The sequence below is a fragment of the Bombina bombina genome, chromosome 5, assembly GCF_027579735.1.
Source record: "Bombina bombina isolate aBomBom1 chromosome 5, aBomBom1.pri, whole genome shotgun sequence".
Taxonomy (NCBI): domain Eukaryota; kingdom Metazoa; phylum Chordata; class Amphibia; order Anura; family Bombinatoridae; genus Bombina; species Bombina bombina.
Window position 1 is genome coordinate 356670163 of NC_069503.1, and position 15978 is coordinate 356686140.

At 42.5% G+C, this 15978-nt stretch overlaps 1 protein-coding gene across 1 annotated transcript in view; it reads left to right on the plus strand.

Moving 5' to 3' along the window:
- Positions 1–15978, plus strand: part of PALS2 (protein associated with LIN7 2, MAGUK p55 family member) — a 455393-nt gene that overhangs the window by 419383 nt on the left and 20032 nt on the right. Inside the window, exon 11 of the mRNA XM_053714151.1 lies at positions 5580–5708. Coding sequence (XP_053570126.1) covers positions 5580–5708 — 129 coding nt within the window. The remainder of the gene's footprint in view (positions 1–5579; positions 5709–15978) is intronic.

Consider the following 15978-nt stretch of genomic DNA (forward strand, 5'->3'; position numbering starts at 1 on the left):
CAGAGCTGTGGCAAGGTGCTGAAGTTTCTTTAACCATCTTTTTGTGGCTTACTGTCGATCCGGTTTGGGCATTAAGGGGTTAATCGTTTTTATTGCTAGTGGTGCAATCTTACTAATGCTTTAGGTACATACTGTAAAAATTTCGAAAAGTTTGCTGCATTTTTTCACTGTTTTGCAAAATTGTTTGCCTTTTTTATCTCTTAAAGGCACAGTAACGTTTTTTTCAAAGTGTGTTTTTACTTGATTAAAGTAATTTCCAAGCCTGTTTGTATTACTACTAGTCTGTTAAACATGTCTGACACCAAGGAAAATCCTTGTTCAATGTGTTTAGAAGCCATGGTGGAACCCCCTCTCAGAATGTGTCCCACTTGTTCTGATATGTCTATACACTTTAAAGAACATATTGTTGCACTTAAAAATGTGGCCCAAGATGATTCTCAGACAGAAGGTAACGAGGTTAGCCCGTCAACCTCTCCCCAAGTGTCACAACCAGTTATGCCCGCTCAATCGACGCCTAGCACCTCTAGTGTGTCTAACTCTTTTACCTTGCAAGACTTGGCGGCAGTTATGAATAATACCCTCTCAGTGTTCTTATCTAAACTGCCTGTGTTACCTGCAAAGCGTGATAGCTGATAATGAGCATTATGACGCTTTAGTAGCCGTATCCGATATACCCTCACAACACTCTGAAGTGCTGTCTGAGGAAGAAATTTCCGATTCAGGAAAGGTTTCTCCTCAGACAGATTCAAATACGTTGGTTTTTAAATTTAAACTAGAACACCTCCGCTTATTGCTCAGGGAGGTATTAGTTACTCTGGATGACTGCGACCCTATGGTGGTTCCAGAGAAATTGTGTAAAATGGAAAAGTACCTAGAAGTTCCTGTTTACACTGATGTGTTCCCGGTCCCTAAGAGGATTGCGGATAGTGTTACTAGGGAGTGGGATAGACCAGGTATTCCCTTCGTTCCCCCTCCTGTTTTTAAGAAAATGTTCCCCATATCTAACCCCATGCGGGACTCGTGGCAGACGGTCCCTAAGGTGGAGGGGGCTGTTTCTTCACTTGCTAAACGCACAACTATACCAATGGAAGACAGTTGTGCTTTTAAAGACCCTATGGATAAAAAATTAGAGGGTTTACTTAAGAGAATTTTTGTTCAACAAGGTTTTCTTCTCCAACCTATTGCGTGCATTGTTCCTGTAACCACTGCAGCTGCTTTCTGGTTCGAGGCGCTGGAAGATGCGCTCCAGATGGAGACCTCATATGAGGACATTATGGACAGAATTAAGGCTCTTAAGCTGGCTAATTCTTTTATCACAGATGCCGCTTTCCAACTATCTAAGTTAGCGGCAAAGAATTCAGGAAAGACCCTCTTGGCATGAATTGAAAGAGATTATTTCAGAAATCACTGGGGGAAAAGGCCATGCTTTCCCCCAGGACAAGTCCTTCAAGACAAAGAACAAACAAAATAATTTTTGTTCCTTTCGGAATTTCAGGAGCGGTCTCGCTTCATCCTCCCCTGCTGCAAAGCAAGAGGGTAACGCTTCACAACCCAGGGCAGCCTGGAAACCTTACCAGGGCTGGAACAAGGGTAAACAGGCCAAGAAGCCTGCAGCTGCCTCCAAGACAGCATGATGGGGTAGCCCCAGATCCGGGACCGGATCTAGTAGGGGGCAGACTCTCTTCGCTCAGGCCTGGGCAAGAGATGTACACGATCCCTGGGCCTTAGAGATTGTATCCCAGGGATATCTTCTAGAATTCAAGGACTCCCCTCCAAGGGGAATGTTCCACATTTCTCGTCTGTCTTCAGACCAGACAAAGAAAGAGGCGTTCTTACACTGTGTAGAAGACCTACATACAATGGGAGTGATCCACCCAGTTCCAATTGTGGAACAAGGGTTGGGTTTTTACTCAAACCTGTTTGTGGTTCCAAAGAGAGAAGGAACTTTCAGACCAATCCTGGATCTCAAAATTCTAAACAAATTCCTCAGAGTCCCATAATTCAAGATGGAGACCATTCGGACAATCTTACCAATGATCCAGGAGGGTTAATATATGACCACCGTGGATTTAAAGGATACGTATCTGCACATTCCTATCCACAAAGATCATCACCAGTTTCTCAGGTTCGCCTTTCTGGACAAGCATTACCAGTTTGTGGCTCTTCCTTTTGGGTTGGCCACTGCTCCCAGAATTTTCACAAAGGTGCTAGGGTCCCTCCTGGCGGTTCTAAGACCGCGGGGCATAGCAGTGGTGCCTTATCTAGACGACATCTTAATTCAGGTGTCGACTTTCCAAAGAGCCAAGTCTCACACGGAAATCGTATTGGCCTTTCTGAGGTCTCACGGGTGGGAGGTGAACCTCAAAAAGAGTTCTCTCTCCCCCCTCACAAGAGTTTCCTTCCTAGGAACTCTGATAGACTCGGTAGATATGAAAATATTTCTGACGGAGGTCAGAAAGTTAAAACTCTTAACCACTTGCCGAGTCCTTCATTCCATTCCTCGGCCATCTGTAGCTCAGTGCATGGAGACAATCGGACTAATGGTAGCGGTAATGGACATAGTCCCTTTTGCACGGATACACCTCAGACCACTGCAACTATGCATGCTCAAACAGTGGAATGGGGATTATGCAGATTTGTCTCCTCAAATACAGCTGGACCAGGGGACCAGAGATTCTCTTCTCTGGTGGTTGTCACAGGATCACCTGTCTCAGGGAATGTGTTTCCGCAGACCAGAGTGGATCATCGTAACGACCGACGCCAGTCTGTTGGGCTGGGGTGCAGTCTGGGACTCCCTGAAAGCTCAGGGCTTATGGTCTCGGGAAGAAGCTCTTCTCCCGATAAACATTCTGGAACTGAGGGTGATATTCAACGCGCTTCAGGCATGGCCTCAGCTAGCTGCGGCCAAATTCATCAGACTTCAGTCAGACAACATCACGACTGTAGCTTACGTCAATCATCAAGGGGGAACAAGGAGCTCCCTAGCAATGACGGAGGTAACCAAAATAATCAGGTTGGCGGAGGATCACTCCTGCCATCTCTCAGCAATTCACATCCCAGGAGTAGACAACTGGGAGGCGGATTTTCTAAGTCGTCAGACTTTTCACCCGGGGGAGTGGGAACTCCACCCGGAGGTATTTGCCCAGCTGACTCAGCTATGGGGCACTCCAGAATTGGATCTGATGGCGTCCTGTCAGAACACCAAACTTCCTCTTTACGGGTCCAGGTCCCGGGATCCCCAGGCGGTGCTGATAGATGCTCTAGCAGCGCCTTGGTCCTTCAATCTGGCCTATGTTTTTCACCGTTTCCTCTCCTCCCTCGTCTGGTTGCCAGAATCAAGCAGGAGAGGGCTTCGGTGGTTCTGATAGCGCCTGCGTGGCCACGCAGGATCTGGTATGCAGACCTAGTGGACATGTCACCTGTCCCACCATGGACACTACCAGTGAGGCTTCTAATACAAGGTCCTTTCAAGCATCCAAATCTAATTTCTCTGCGTCTGACTGCTTGGAGATTGAACGCCTAATTCTATCAAAGTGTGGTTTCTCTGAGTCGGTTATTGGTTACCCTGATTCAGGCTAGAAAGTCTGTTACCAGGAAAATCTACCATAAGATTTGGCGAAAATATCTTTTTTGGTGTGAATCCAAAGGTTACTCATGGAGTAAGATTAGGATTCCCAGGGTATTGTCTTTTCTCCAAGAAGGATTGGAGAAAGGATTATCAGCTAGTTCCTTAAAAGGACAGATATCTGATTTGTCTATTCTTTTACACAAACGTCTGGCAGAGGTACCAGACGTTCAAACATTTAGTCAGGCTTTAGTCAGAATCAAGCCTGCTCCGCCATGGAGTCTGAATTTAGTTATTTCAGTTCTGCAAGGGGTTCCGTTTGAACCTTTACATTCCATAGATATTAAGCTTTTATCTTGGAAAGTTTTGTTTTTGGTAGCTATCTCTTCTGCTCGAAGAATATCAGAGTTATCTGCTTTACAGTGTGATTCACCTTACCTGGTTTTCCATGCAGATAAGGTAGTTTTGCGTACCAAACCCGGTTTTCTTCCTAAGGTTGTGTCTAATAAGAATATTAACCAGGAAATTGTTGTTCCTTCTCTGTGTCCTAATCCTTCTTCGAAGAAAGAACATCTGTTACACAATCATGATGTGGTTCGTGCTTTAAAGTTTTATTTACAAGCAACTAAGGATTTCAGACAAACACCTTCATTGTTTGTATCTATTCTGGTAAGAGGAGAGGTCAGAAGGCGACTGCTACCTCTTTCCTTTTGGCTGAAAAGCATCATCCGTTTGGCCTATGAGACTGCTGGCCAGCAGCCTCCCGAAACGTTTACTGCTCATTCTACCAGAGCAGTGGCTTCCACATGGACTTTTAAAAATGAGGCTTCTGTTGAACAGATTTGTAAGGCAGCGACTTGGTCTTCGCTGCATACTTTTTCCAAATTTTACAAATTCGATACTTTTGCTTCTTCGGAGGCTATTTTTGGGAGAAAGGTTTTACAAGCAGTGGTGCCTTCCGTTTAAGGTACCTGTCTTGTTCCCTCCCTTCATCCGTTTTCTAAAGATTTGGTATTGGTATCCCACAAGTAAAGGATGAATCCGTGGACTCGATACATCTTACAAGAGAAAACAGAATTTATGCTTACCTGATAAATTACTTTCTCTTGTGACGTATCGAGTCCACGGCCCGCCCTGGCTATTAAGTCAGGTAGTGTTTTTGTTTAAACTACAGTCACCACTGCACCCTATGGTTTCTCCTTTTTCTTCCTAACCTTCGGTCGAATGACTGGGGGGTGGAGCTAGAGGGGGAGCTATATGGACAGCTCTGCTGTGTGCTCTCTTTGCCACTTCCTGTTGGGAAGGAGAATATCCCACAAGTAAAGGATGAATCCGTGGACTTGATCCATCACAAGAGAAAGTAATTTATCAGGTAAGCATAAATTCTGTTTTTTCATGGTGGTGAGAGTCAATGATACCCTACCATTTTTGACTAATTTTTTAACTATATTTTTTTCTGGCAGCAGTTCAAGTTTGCACCTCCTTTTTTTTTTACCTGTTCCATTTTTCTTGCTCTTGTCCTTTCCTACCTTTCCTTCTTCTTCTTGCTTGGTTATATGTCAGACTAGTTTACCATTGAGGTGGGAGGGTTTTAAGTGCTCTTGGAATTTTGGGAATCTTTGCCTCCTATGGTGGCTAGGAGTGGAATTGCCAGGAGTAATGCCTTGTGGACTCTCACCACCGTGAAAGAAATTAATTTATCAGGTAAGCATAAATTATAGTTTTATTTTCAATTCATAGATTATATGGATACAGAAGAGAAGGGAATCTATTGCACACTTTCCAATGCAGCATATTGGAAATATTCAGACTCCTATTTTTTATCACAGACCATTTTACTATCTACAGCACAATCTGAAAGTTTGATTATGAATAGTATTGAACTGATTCCTTAAATCGTTAATTGTTTTTTTGTGATATGCACCATTATCTTGTACTATAAGAACTCTGATATATTGTGTTTTTTTATGCTGTTTTTTTTTTAATATTTAATATGATTTTTTGAATTTCACAGGCATTAAAAATCCTTCGAACGTCTGAATTTATGCCATATGTTGTATTCATAGCTGCACCAGAATTGGAGATATTGCGTGGCATGCACAAAGCTGTTGTGGATGCTGGCATCACAACCAAACTTCTCACTGTAAGTTCTTTTTATTTTGCCTACTATCTTAATTGGTTTTATTTACTCACACTAGAAACCAATTCACCAATGAGATTAGGCTTATGAGCAGGAATTGGGTAACACCCACTTAAGAAGTATTAAATGACAGACCTGGCTCTTTTGGGGCATTATTTTTTGTTTTTGTTCTCATGATCGGTTGGTGGACAAAAACAATTTTTGTAAATGTCATTGTAATATTATATTTGTGGTAACACACATTTGAGACATGCGTACAGGTTGATAAATTACACCTTAAAGTGACATGAAATCTAACATTTTTATTTTGTGATTCAGTAGCATGCAATTTTAAAAAAGTTTCTCATTTCCATCTTAATATGGGAAGAGTCCACAGCTGCATTCCTTACGTGTGGGAAATACTGAACCTGGCCACCAGGAGGAGGCAAAGACATCCCAGCCAAAGGCTTAAATACCTCCCCAACTTCCTCATAACCCCTGTCATTCTTTGCCTTTCGTCACAGGAGATTGGCAGAGAAGTGTTAGAAGATTTCAGAGTAGTCTCTTATGGAGGGTAGTACTCTTCGAGATGGGACTGGAGTTTTAAGTAGTCCTATCAGCTTCTCAGTGAGAGCATGGATGAAAGTTAGAGTCCGGAGATGCAGGGAGAGTATTTCTGCGAAAACCATCCCAACTTATATTCACATCTCCATAGGCAATCAGCATTGACAAGTTTCGCTGCCTTGCCTTCTTCACTCGAATCCATGTCAGAAGCGATGCTACTATCTGTCACACTTGAAGGGCCGTGTCTCTGTTACTGGGCGTAGATTCTGGTAAATTCGTTTCATATTTTATACATGTATGATAACGCAAGAACACAGGGTCACAGTCTGACTCCTTTTATCTGTATAGAATCAAGGGTTAATATCTCCTTATGGGGGTTTATTGAACAGGGGGGAATAATAATCTTATATGTTTGTTTGATTTTATGCTGCTTTTATGTGTGAGATGTTATGGGCTCATAGGCTGTTATGGAATATACAGGTTTCACTTTCACTTTGAGAGCCATGCAGCTTACAAGCTTGGCGTGCTTTCTCATAGCAGGGGCGGTCCTGCATTGTGCACCATGTGATTCATTCCCTTTTTCCTGACCGGGTGTCTATCAGAGAGGAGTCATAAATCGCTGTTTCTTTTTAAAGACACGATGAGTCCACGGATTTCATCCTTACTTGTGGGATTACGCCTCCTGGTCAGTAGGAGGAGGCAAAGAGCACCACAGCAGAGCTGTATATATAGCTCCTCCCTTCCCTCCCACTCCAGTCATTCTCTTTGCCTGTGTTAGTGATAGGAAGAGGTAAAGTGAGGTGTTAGTTATAGATTCTTCAATCAAGAGTTTATTATTTTTCAAGTAGTGCCAGAGAGTGCTACTTTGCGTTAGGGTGTAGCCTAGACCAGATCAGTCTCTACAGTAGAGCATTTGGTGGCTTTAAAGCAATAGGAACTGGTGGGACATAATTCTCACTGCGCCTCCTATACATATTTGCTGCCCTAATCCAGATAGCCTAAGCACATTTAACTCAGTCTTATCTTATTCCACAGGGCTATGGGAGGGAGAGGACCTCTTACACCTGCTGGACTGCCATGCTGTCGCACAGCATTCAAGGTAAGTGCTAACTTTATTATTTCTGGGGATATCATACTTTCAGAACAAAGTGAGCACTACATTACATACAATCACATGTCAAGGGCTAAGATAAAGATTGGGCTCCTTATTGTGATGGGACTGTGGTGTCTTTTTGAGCTATGTTATACAGACACTGGGTCTGGATGGAATCAGTGTTATTTTATTCCTGGCGGTTTTAACAATAAAATATGCCAACCGGGAGACTGCCCGTCTGGAGATCCTCTTCTGCCCGGATCAGATGAAGACTTCTGCCCCTCTGGAGGACCACTTGTGCCCGGCTGGGTGAAGACGGCTCAAGGTAGGGTGATCTACAAGGGGGTAGTGTTAGGTTTTATTAAGGGGGGATTGTGTGGGTTTTAGAGTAGGGTTGGGTGTGTGGGTGGTGGGTTTTAATGTTGGGGTGATATTGTCTTTTTTTTTTTTTTACGGGTAAAAGAGCTGATTACTTTGGGGCAATGCCCTGCAAAAAGCCCTTTAAGGGCTATTTGTAATTTAGTATAGGGTAGGGAATTTTATTATTTTGGGGGGCTTATTTATTTTATTAGGGGGATCAGATTAGGTGTAATTAGTTTAAAATTCTTGTAATTATTTTTTTATTTTCTGTAATTTAGTGTTTGGGTTTTTTTGCACTTTATTTAATTTAATTGTATTTAATTGTAGTTAGTTTAGGTAATTAATTTAATGATAGTGTAGTGTTAGGTGTAATTGTAACTTAGGTTAGGGTTTATTTTACAGGTATATTTGTCTTTATTTCTCCAACATAGGTGTGTCCGGTCCACGGCGTCATCCTTACTTGTGGGATATTCTCTTCCCCAACAGGAAATGGCAAAGAGCCAGCAAAGCTGGTCACATGATCCCTCCTAGGCTCCGCCTACCCCAGTCATTCTCTTTGCCGTTGTACAGGCAACATCTCCACGGAGATGGCTTAGAGTTTTTTAGTGTTTAACTGTAGTTTTTATTATTCAATCAAGAGTTTGTTATTTTAAAATAGTGCTGGTATGTACTATTTACTCTGAAACAGAAAAGAGATGAAGATTTCTGTTTGTATGAGGAAAATGATTTTAGCAACCGTTACTAAAATCCATGGCTGTTCCACACAGGACTGTTTGAGAGGAATTAACTTCAGTTGGGGGAACAGTGAGCAGTCTTTTGCTGCTTGAGGTATGACACATTCTAACAAGACGATGTAATGCTGGAAGCTGTCATTTTTCCCTATGGGATCCGGTAAGCCATTTTTATTCAGACAGTAAATAAGGGCTTCACAAGGGTTTATTAAGACTGTAGACATTTTCTGGGCTAAATCGATCATATTTACACATATTTAGCCTTGAGGAATCATTTAATCTGGGTATTTTTTGTAAAATAATATCGGCAGGCACTGTTTTAGACACTTTATTCTATAGGGGCTTTCCCTAATCATAGTCAGAGCCTCATTTTCGCGCCGGTATGGCGCACTTGTTTTTGAGAACAGCATGGCATGCAGCTGCATGTGTGTGGAGCTCTGATACATAGAAAAGTCTTTCTGAAGGCATCATTTGGTATCGTATTCCCCTTTGGGCTTGGTTGGGTCTCAGCAAAGCAGATTCCAGGGACTGTAAAGGGGTTAAATATAAAAAACGGCTCCGTTATTTTAAGGGTTAAAGCTTCCAAATTTGGTGTGCAATACTTTTAAGGCTTTAAGACACTGTGGTGAAAATTTTGGTGAATTTTGAACAATTCCTTCATACTTTTTCGCAATTGCAGTAATAAAGTGTGTTCAGTTTAAAATTTAAAGTGACAGTAACGGTTTTATTTTAAAACGTTTTTTGTGCTTTGTTATCAAGTTTATGCCTGTTTAACATGTCTGAACTACCAGATAGATTGTGTTCTGACTGTGGAGAAGCCAAGGTTCCTTCTCATTTAAATAGATGTGATTTATGTCATAAAAAATTTAGTAAAAATGATGCCCAAGATGATTCCTCAAGTGAGGGGAGTAAGCATGGTACTGCATCATCCCCTCCTTCGTCTACACCAGTCTTGCCCATACAGGAGGCCCCTAGTACATCTAGCGCGCCAATACTCCTTACTATACAACAATTAACGGCTGTAATGGATAATTCTATCAAAAACATTTTAGCCAATATGCCCACTTATCAGCGAAAGCGCGACTGCTCTGTTTTAGAAAATACTGAAGAGCATGAGGACGCTGATGATATTGTTTCTGAAGGGCCCCTACACCAGTCTGAGGGGGCCAGGGAGGTTTTGTCTGAGGGAGAAATTTCAGATTCAGGAAAAATTTCTCAACAAGCTGAACCTGATGTGATTACTTTTAAATTTAAGTTGGAACATCTCCGCGCTCTGCTTAAGGAGGTGTTATCCAATTTGGATGATTGTGATTATCTGGTCATTCCAGAAACACTATGTAAAATGGACAAGTTCCTAGAGGCCCCGGGGCCCCCCAAAGCTTTTCCTATATCCAAGCGGGTGGCGTACATTGTTAATAAAGAATGGGACAGGCCCGGTATACCTTTCGTACCTCCCCCCATATTTAAAAAATTGTTTCCTATAATCGACCCCAGAAAGGACTTATGGCAGACAGTCCCCAAGGTCGAGGGGGCGGTTTCTACTCTAAACAAGCGCGCCACTATACCCATAGAAGATAGTTGTGCTTTCCAAGATCCTATGGATAAAAAATTAGAAGGTTTGCTAAAAAAGATGTTTGTTCAGCAAGGTTACCTTCTACAACCAATTGCATGCATTGTCCCTGTCACTACAGCCGCGTGTTTCTGGTTCGATGAGCTAGAAAAGGCGATTATTAGTAATTCTTCTTCTTATGAGGAGATTATGGACAGAATTCGTGCTCTTAAATTGGCTAATTCTTTCACCCTAGACGCCACCTTGCAATTGGCTAGGTTAGCGGCGAAAAATTCTGGGTTTGCTATTGTGGCGCGCAGAGCGCTTTGGTTAAAATCTTGGTCAGCGGATGCGTCTTCCAAGAACAAATTGCTTGACATTCCTTTCAAGGGGGAAAACACTGTTTGGCCCTGACTTGAAAGAGATTATCTCTGATATCACTGGGGGCAAGGGCCACGCCCTTCCTCAGGATAGGTCTTTAAAGACCAAAAATAAACCTAATTTTCGTCCCTTTCGCAGAAACGGACCAGCCCCAAGTGCTACGTCCTCTAAGCAGGAGGGTAATACTTCTCAAGCCAATCCAGCCTGGAGACCTATGCAAGGCTGGAACAAAGGAAAGCAGGCCAAGAAACCTGCCACTGCTCCCAAGACAGCATGAGATGCGGGCCCCCGATCCGGGACCGGATTTGGTGGGGGGCAGACTCTCTCTCTTCACTCAGGCTTGGGCAAGAGATGTTCTGGATCCTTGGGCGCTAGAAATAGTCTCCCAAGGTTATCTTCTGGAAGTGATTCATCCTGTTCCATTAAGAGAACGAGGGATGGGGTTCCACTCCAATCTGTTCGTAGTTCCCAAAAAAGAGGGAACGTTCAGACCAATCTTAGATCTCAAGATCCTAAACAAGTTTCTCAAGGTTCCATCGTCCAAAATGGAAACCATTCGAACAATCCTTCCATCCAGGAAGGTCAATTCTTGACCACGGTGGATTTAAAGGATGCGTATCTACATATTCCTGTCCACAAGGAACATCATCGGTTCCTAAGGTTCGCATTCCTGGACAAACATTACCAGTTCGTGGCGCTTCCTTTCGGATTAGCCACTGCTCCAAGGATTTTCTCAAAGGTACTAGGGTCCCTTCTGGCGGTGCTAAGACCAAGGGGCATTGCTGTAGTACCTTACTTGGACGACATTCTGATTCAAGCGTCGTCCCTTCCTCAAGCAAAGGCTCACACGGACATAGTCCTGGCCTTTCTCAGATCTCACGGATGGAAAGTGAACGTGGAAAAGAGTTCTCTATCTCCGTCGACAAGAGTTCCCTTCTTGGGAACAATAATAGACTCCTTAGAAATTAGGATTTTTCTGACAGAGACCAGAAAGACAAAACTTCTAAACTCTTGTCGGATACTTCATTCCGTTCCTCTTCCTTCCATAGCGCAGTGCATGGAAGTGATAGGTTTGATGGTAGCGGCAATGGACATAGTTCCTTTTGCGCGCATTCATCTAAGACCATTACAACTGTGTATGCTCAGTCAGTGGAATGGGGACTATACAGACTTGTCTCCGAAGATACAAGTAAATCAGAGGACCAGAGACTCACTCCGTTGGTGGCTGTCCCTGGACAACCTGTCACAAGGGGTGACCTCCCGCAGACCAGAGTGGGTCATTGTCACGACCGACGCCAGTCTGATGGGCTGGGGCGCGGTCTGGGGATCCCTGAAAGCTCAGGGTCTTTGGTCTCGGGAAGAATCTCTTCTACCGATAAATATTCTGGAACTGAGAGCGATATTCAATGCTCTCAAGGCTTGGCCTCAGCTAGCGAGGGCCAAGTTCATACGGTTTCAATCAGACAACATGACAACTGTTGCGTACATCAACCATCAGGGGGGAACAAGGAGTTCCCTGGCGATGGAAGAAGTGACCAGAATCATTCAATGGGCGGAGATTCGCTCCTGCCACCTGTCTGCAATCCACATCCCAGGAGTGGAAAATTGGGAAGCGGATTTTCTGAGTCGTCAGACATTGCATCCGGGGGAGTGGGAACTCCATCCGGAAATCTTTGCCCAAATCACTCAACTGTGGGGCATTCCAGACATGGATCTGATGGCCTCTCGTCAGAACTTCAAGGTTCCTTGCTACGGGTCCAGATCCAGGGATCCCAAGGCGACTCTAGTAGATGCACTAGTAGCACCTTGGACCTTCAAACTAGCCTATGTATTCCCGCCGTTTCCTCTCATCCCCAGGCTGGTAGCCAGGATCAATCAGGAGAGGGCGTCGGTGATCTTGATAGCTCCTGCGTGGCCGCGCAGGACTTGGTATGCAGATCTGGTGAATATGTCATCGGCTCCACCATGGAAGCTACCTTTGAGACGAGACCTTCTTGTTCAAGGTCCGTTCGAACATCCGAATCTGGTCCCACTCCAGCTGACTGCTTGGAGATTGAACGCTTGATCTTATCAAAGCGAGGGTTCTCAGATTCTGTTATTGATACTCTTGTTCAGGCCAGAAAGCCTGTAACTAGAAAAATTTACCACAAAATTTGGAAAAAATATATCTGTTGGTGTGAATCTAAAGGATTCCCTTGGGACAAGGTTAAGATTCCTAAGAGTCTATCCTTCCTTCGAGAAGGATTGGAAGAAGGATTATCTGCAAGTTCCTTGATGGGACAGATTTCTGCCTTGTCTGTGTTACTTCACAAAAAGCTGGCAGCTGTGCCAGATGTTCAAGCCTTTGTTCAGGCTCTGGTTAGAATCAAGCCTGTTTACAAACCTTTGACTCCTCCTTGGAGTCTCAACTTAGTTCTTTCAGTTCTTCAGGGGGTTCCATTTGAACCCTTACATTCCGTTGATATTAAGTTATTATCTTGGAAAGTTTTGTTTTTGGTGGCAATTTCTTCTACTAGAAGAGTTTCAGAAATTATCTGCTCTGCAGTGTTCTCCTCCTTATCTGGTGTTCCATGCAGATAAGGTGGTTTTACGTACTAACCTGGTTTTCTTCCAAAAGTTGTTTCTAACAAAAACATTAACCAGGAGATAGTCGTGCCTTCTCTGTGTCCGAAACCAGTTTCGAAGAAGGAACGTTTGTTGCACAATTTGGATGTTGTTCGCGCTCTAAAATTCTATTTAGATGCTACAAAGGATTTTAGACAAACATCTTCCTTGTTTGTTGTTTATTCTGGTAAAAGGAGAGGTCAAAAAGCAACTTCTACCTCTCTCTCTTTTTGGATTAAAAGCATCATCAGATTGGCTTACGAGACTGCCGGACGGCAGCCTCCTGAGAGGATCACAGCTCCTTCCACTAGGGCTGTGGCTTCCACATGGGCCTTCAAGAACGAGGCTTCTGTTGATCAGATATGTAGGGCAGCGACTTGGTCTTCACTGCACTCTTTTACCAAATTTTACAAGTTTGATACTTTTGCTTCTTCTGAGGCTATTTTTGGGAGAAAGGTTTTGCAAGCCGTGGTGCCTTCCATTTAGGTGACCTGATTTGCTCCCTCCCTTCATCCGTGTCCTAAAGCTTTGGTATTGGTTCCCACAAGTAAGGATGACGCCGTGGACCGGACACACCTATGTTGGAGAAAACAGAATTTATGTTTACCTGATAAATTACTTTCTCCAACGGTGTGTCCGGTCCACGGCCCGCCCTGGTTTTTTAATCAGGTCTGATAATTTTTTTTTTTTCTTTAACTACAGTCACCACGGTATCATATGGTTTCTCCTATGCAAATATTCCTCCTTAACGTCGGTCGAATGACTGGGGTAGGCGGAGCCTAGGAGGGATCATGTGACCAGCTTTGCTGGCTCTTTGCCATTTCCTGTTGGGGAAGAGAATATCCCACAAGTAAGGATGACGCCGTGGACCGGACACACCGTTGGAGAAAGTAATTTATCAGGTAAACATAAATTCTGTTTTTAACTAGGAAGTTATTAAATAGTTAATAACTATTTAATAACTATTGTACCTAGTTAAAATAAATACAAATTTGCCTGTAAAATAAATATAAATCCTAAAATAGCTACAATGTAACTATTAGTTATATTGTAGCTAGCTTAGGGTTTATTTTATCGGTAAGTATTTAGTTTTAAATAGGATTAATTAATTTAATTGTAGTTATTTTCTTTACATTTATTTTAATTATATTTAAGTTAGGGGGTGTTAGGGTTAGACTTAGGTTTAGGGGTTAATAAATTTAATATAGTAGCAGCAACGATGGGGGCATCAGATTAGGGGTTAATAATTGTAGGTAGGTTGCGGCGACGTTGGGGGGGCAGATTAGGGGTTAATAAATATAACGTAGGGTTCGGCGATGTTGGGGGCATCAGATTAGGGGTTCAAAGTATAATGTAGGTGGCGGCAGTGTGTCTGGAGCGGCAGATTAAGGGTTAATAATATAATGTAGGTGGCAACGATGTCGGGGGCGGCAGATTTAGGTGTTAATAAGTGTAAGATTAGGGGTGTTTAGACTCTGGGTTCATATTAGGGTGTTAGGTGTAGGCATAAAAAGTATTTTCCCATAGGAATCAATGGGGCTGCGTTAGGAGCTGAACGCTGCTTTTTTGCAGGTGTTTTTTTCAGCCCAATCTGCCCCATTGATTCCTATGGGGAAATCGTGCACGAGTACGTTTAGCCAGCTCACCGCTACCGTTAGCAGCGCTGGTATTACAGTGAGATGTAGAGCTAAATTTTGCTCTACGCTCACTTTTTTGTGGCTAACTCCGGGTTTAAAAAAAACCTGTAATACCAGCGTTGTCTTAAGGGAGCGTTGAAAAACAAATGCTCGTTAGCAAGGCACCCTTGTTACCACAAAACTCGGAATCTCGGTGAATGTTATTTTAACATTTAGTGAAACAGTACTGTTTTTTATGTGTCAATTTTTTTTATTATATATGCTCCTTCTAAAGCGATTGCTGTTAGGAGTCTGGTGACACCGGTCAATCCATGCCGCAATTTTCTCCTTTAGTGTCCAAAATAATTTTATGATCCACAGGCAGTGCTCTGCAGTTCCTTGCAGATTTCATTTGGTATTGTTACACAAGACATTGTTTTTTTGATGTACATAACAATGTCTATTTACAACAATATTAACATTCTTATTGGATGGTTTCTGCACAACAGAAATAAGACGTTGTTTTCAAATTTAAAGAGACAGTAACACTTTTTCTGTGTAAATTTTATTGAAGGAATTGCTGCTGTTTATTAATTCACCCTTTGGGACGTAGGATGGTACAAAGCACACAAAAATAAGTTACTTTAAGATTTAAAGAGACAGTAACGTTTTGTTCTGTGTACATTGTAATAAATTAATTTCAGCTGTTTATTTGTTAAAGGGCCATAATACCCAAATGTTTAAACACTTGAAAGTGATGCCGCATAGCTGTAAAAAGCTGACTAGAAAATATCACCTGAACATCTCTATGTAAAAAAGAAAGATATTTTACCTCAAAAGTTCCTCAGTATCCACCTCCCATTGTAAAGGATTTCTAAGCAGCATTATAGTGTGTCTGTCCTGGGACATCTTAGGGGATGAGCATCGTGAACTCTCATATTATTTCACCAATCAGGTAAAGGAAGCTTACTATGAAATCTCATGAGAGTTAAGTCAAATCTCATGAGATCACAGTAAGAGTTCATGGCCTCAGCACTGCTGATGCTGATATGCTGCTGTTCATTTCTTCATTTTTTTTTTATTTTTACCTGCAGCTGGGAGCAGCTGAGTATAACTTTTTACACAGAACTTACTCTGCTGAGCTGAGGAGATTGTGAGGTAAAATATCTTCCTTTTTTACATAGAGATGCTCAGGTGATATTTTCCTGTCAGCTTTTTACAGTTATACTGCATCAGTTTCAAGTGATTTAGCATATGAGTATTATGTCCCTTTAATTCATCCCTTGTGACGAAGGATGAAACGAACGCACACAAGAATAGAGTTACTTTTCAGATTTAAATGAACTGTATCGTTTCCCATGTGAAAAATGTATTAAATATTTATTACAATTTATTC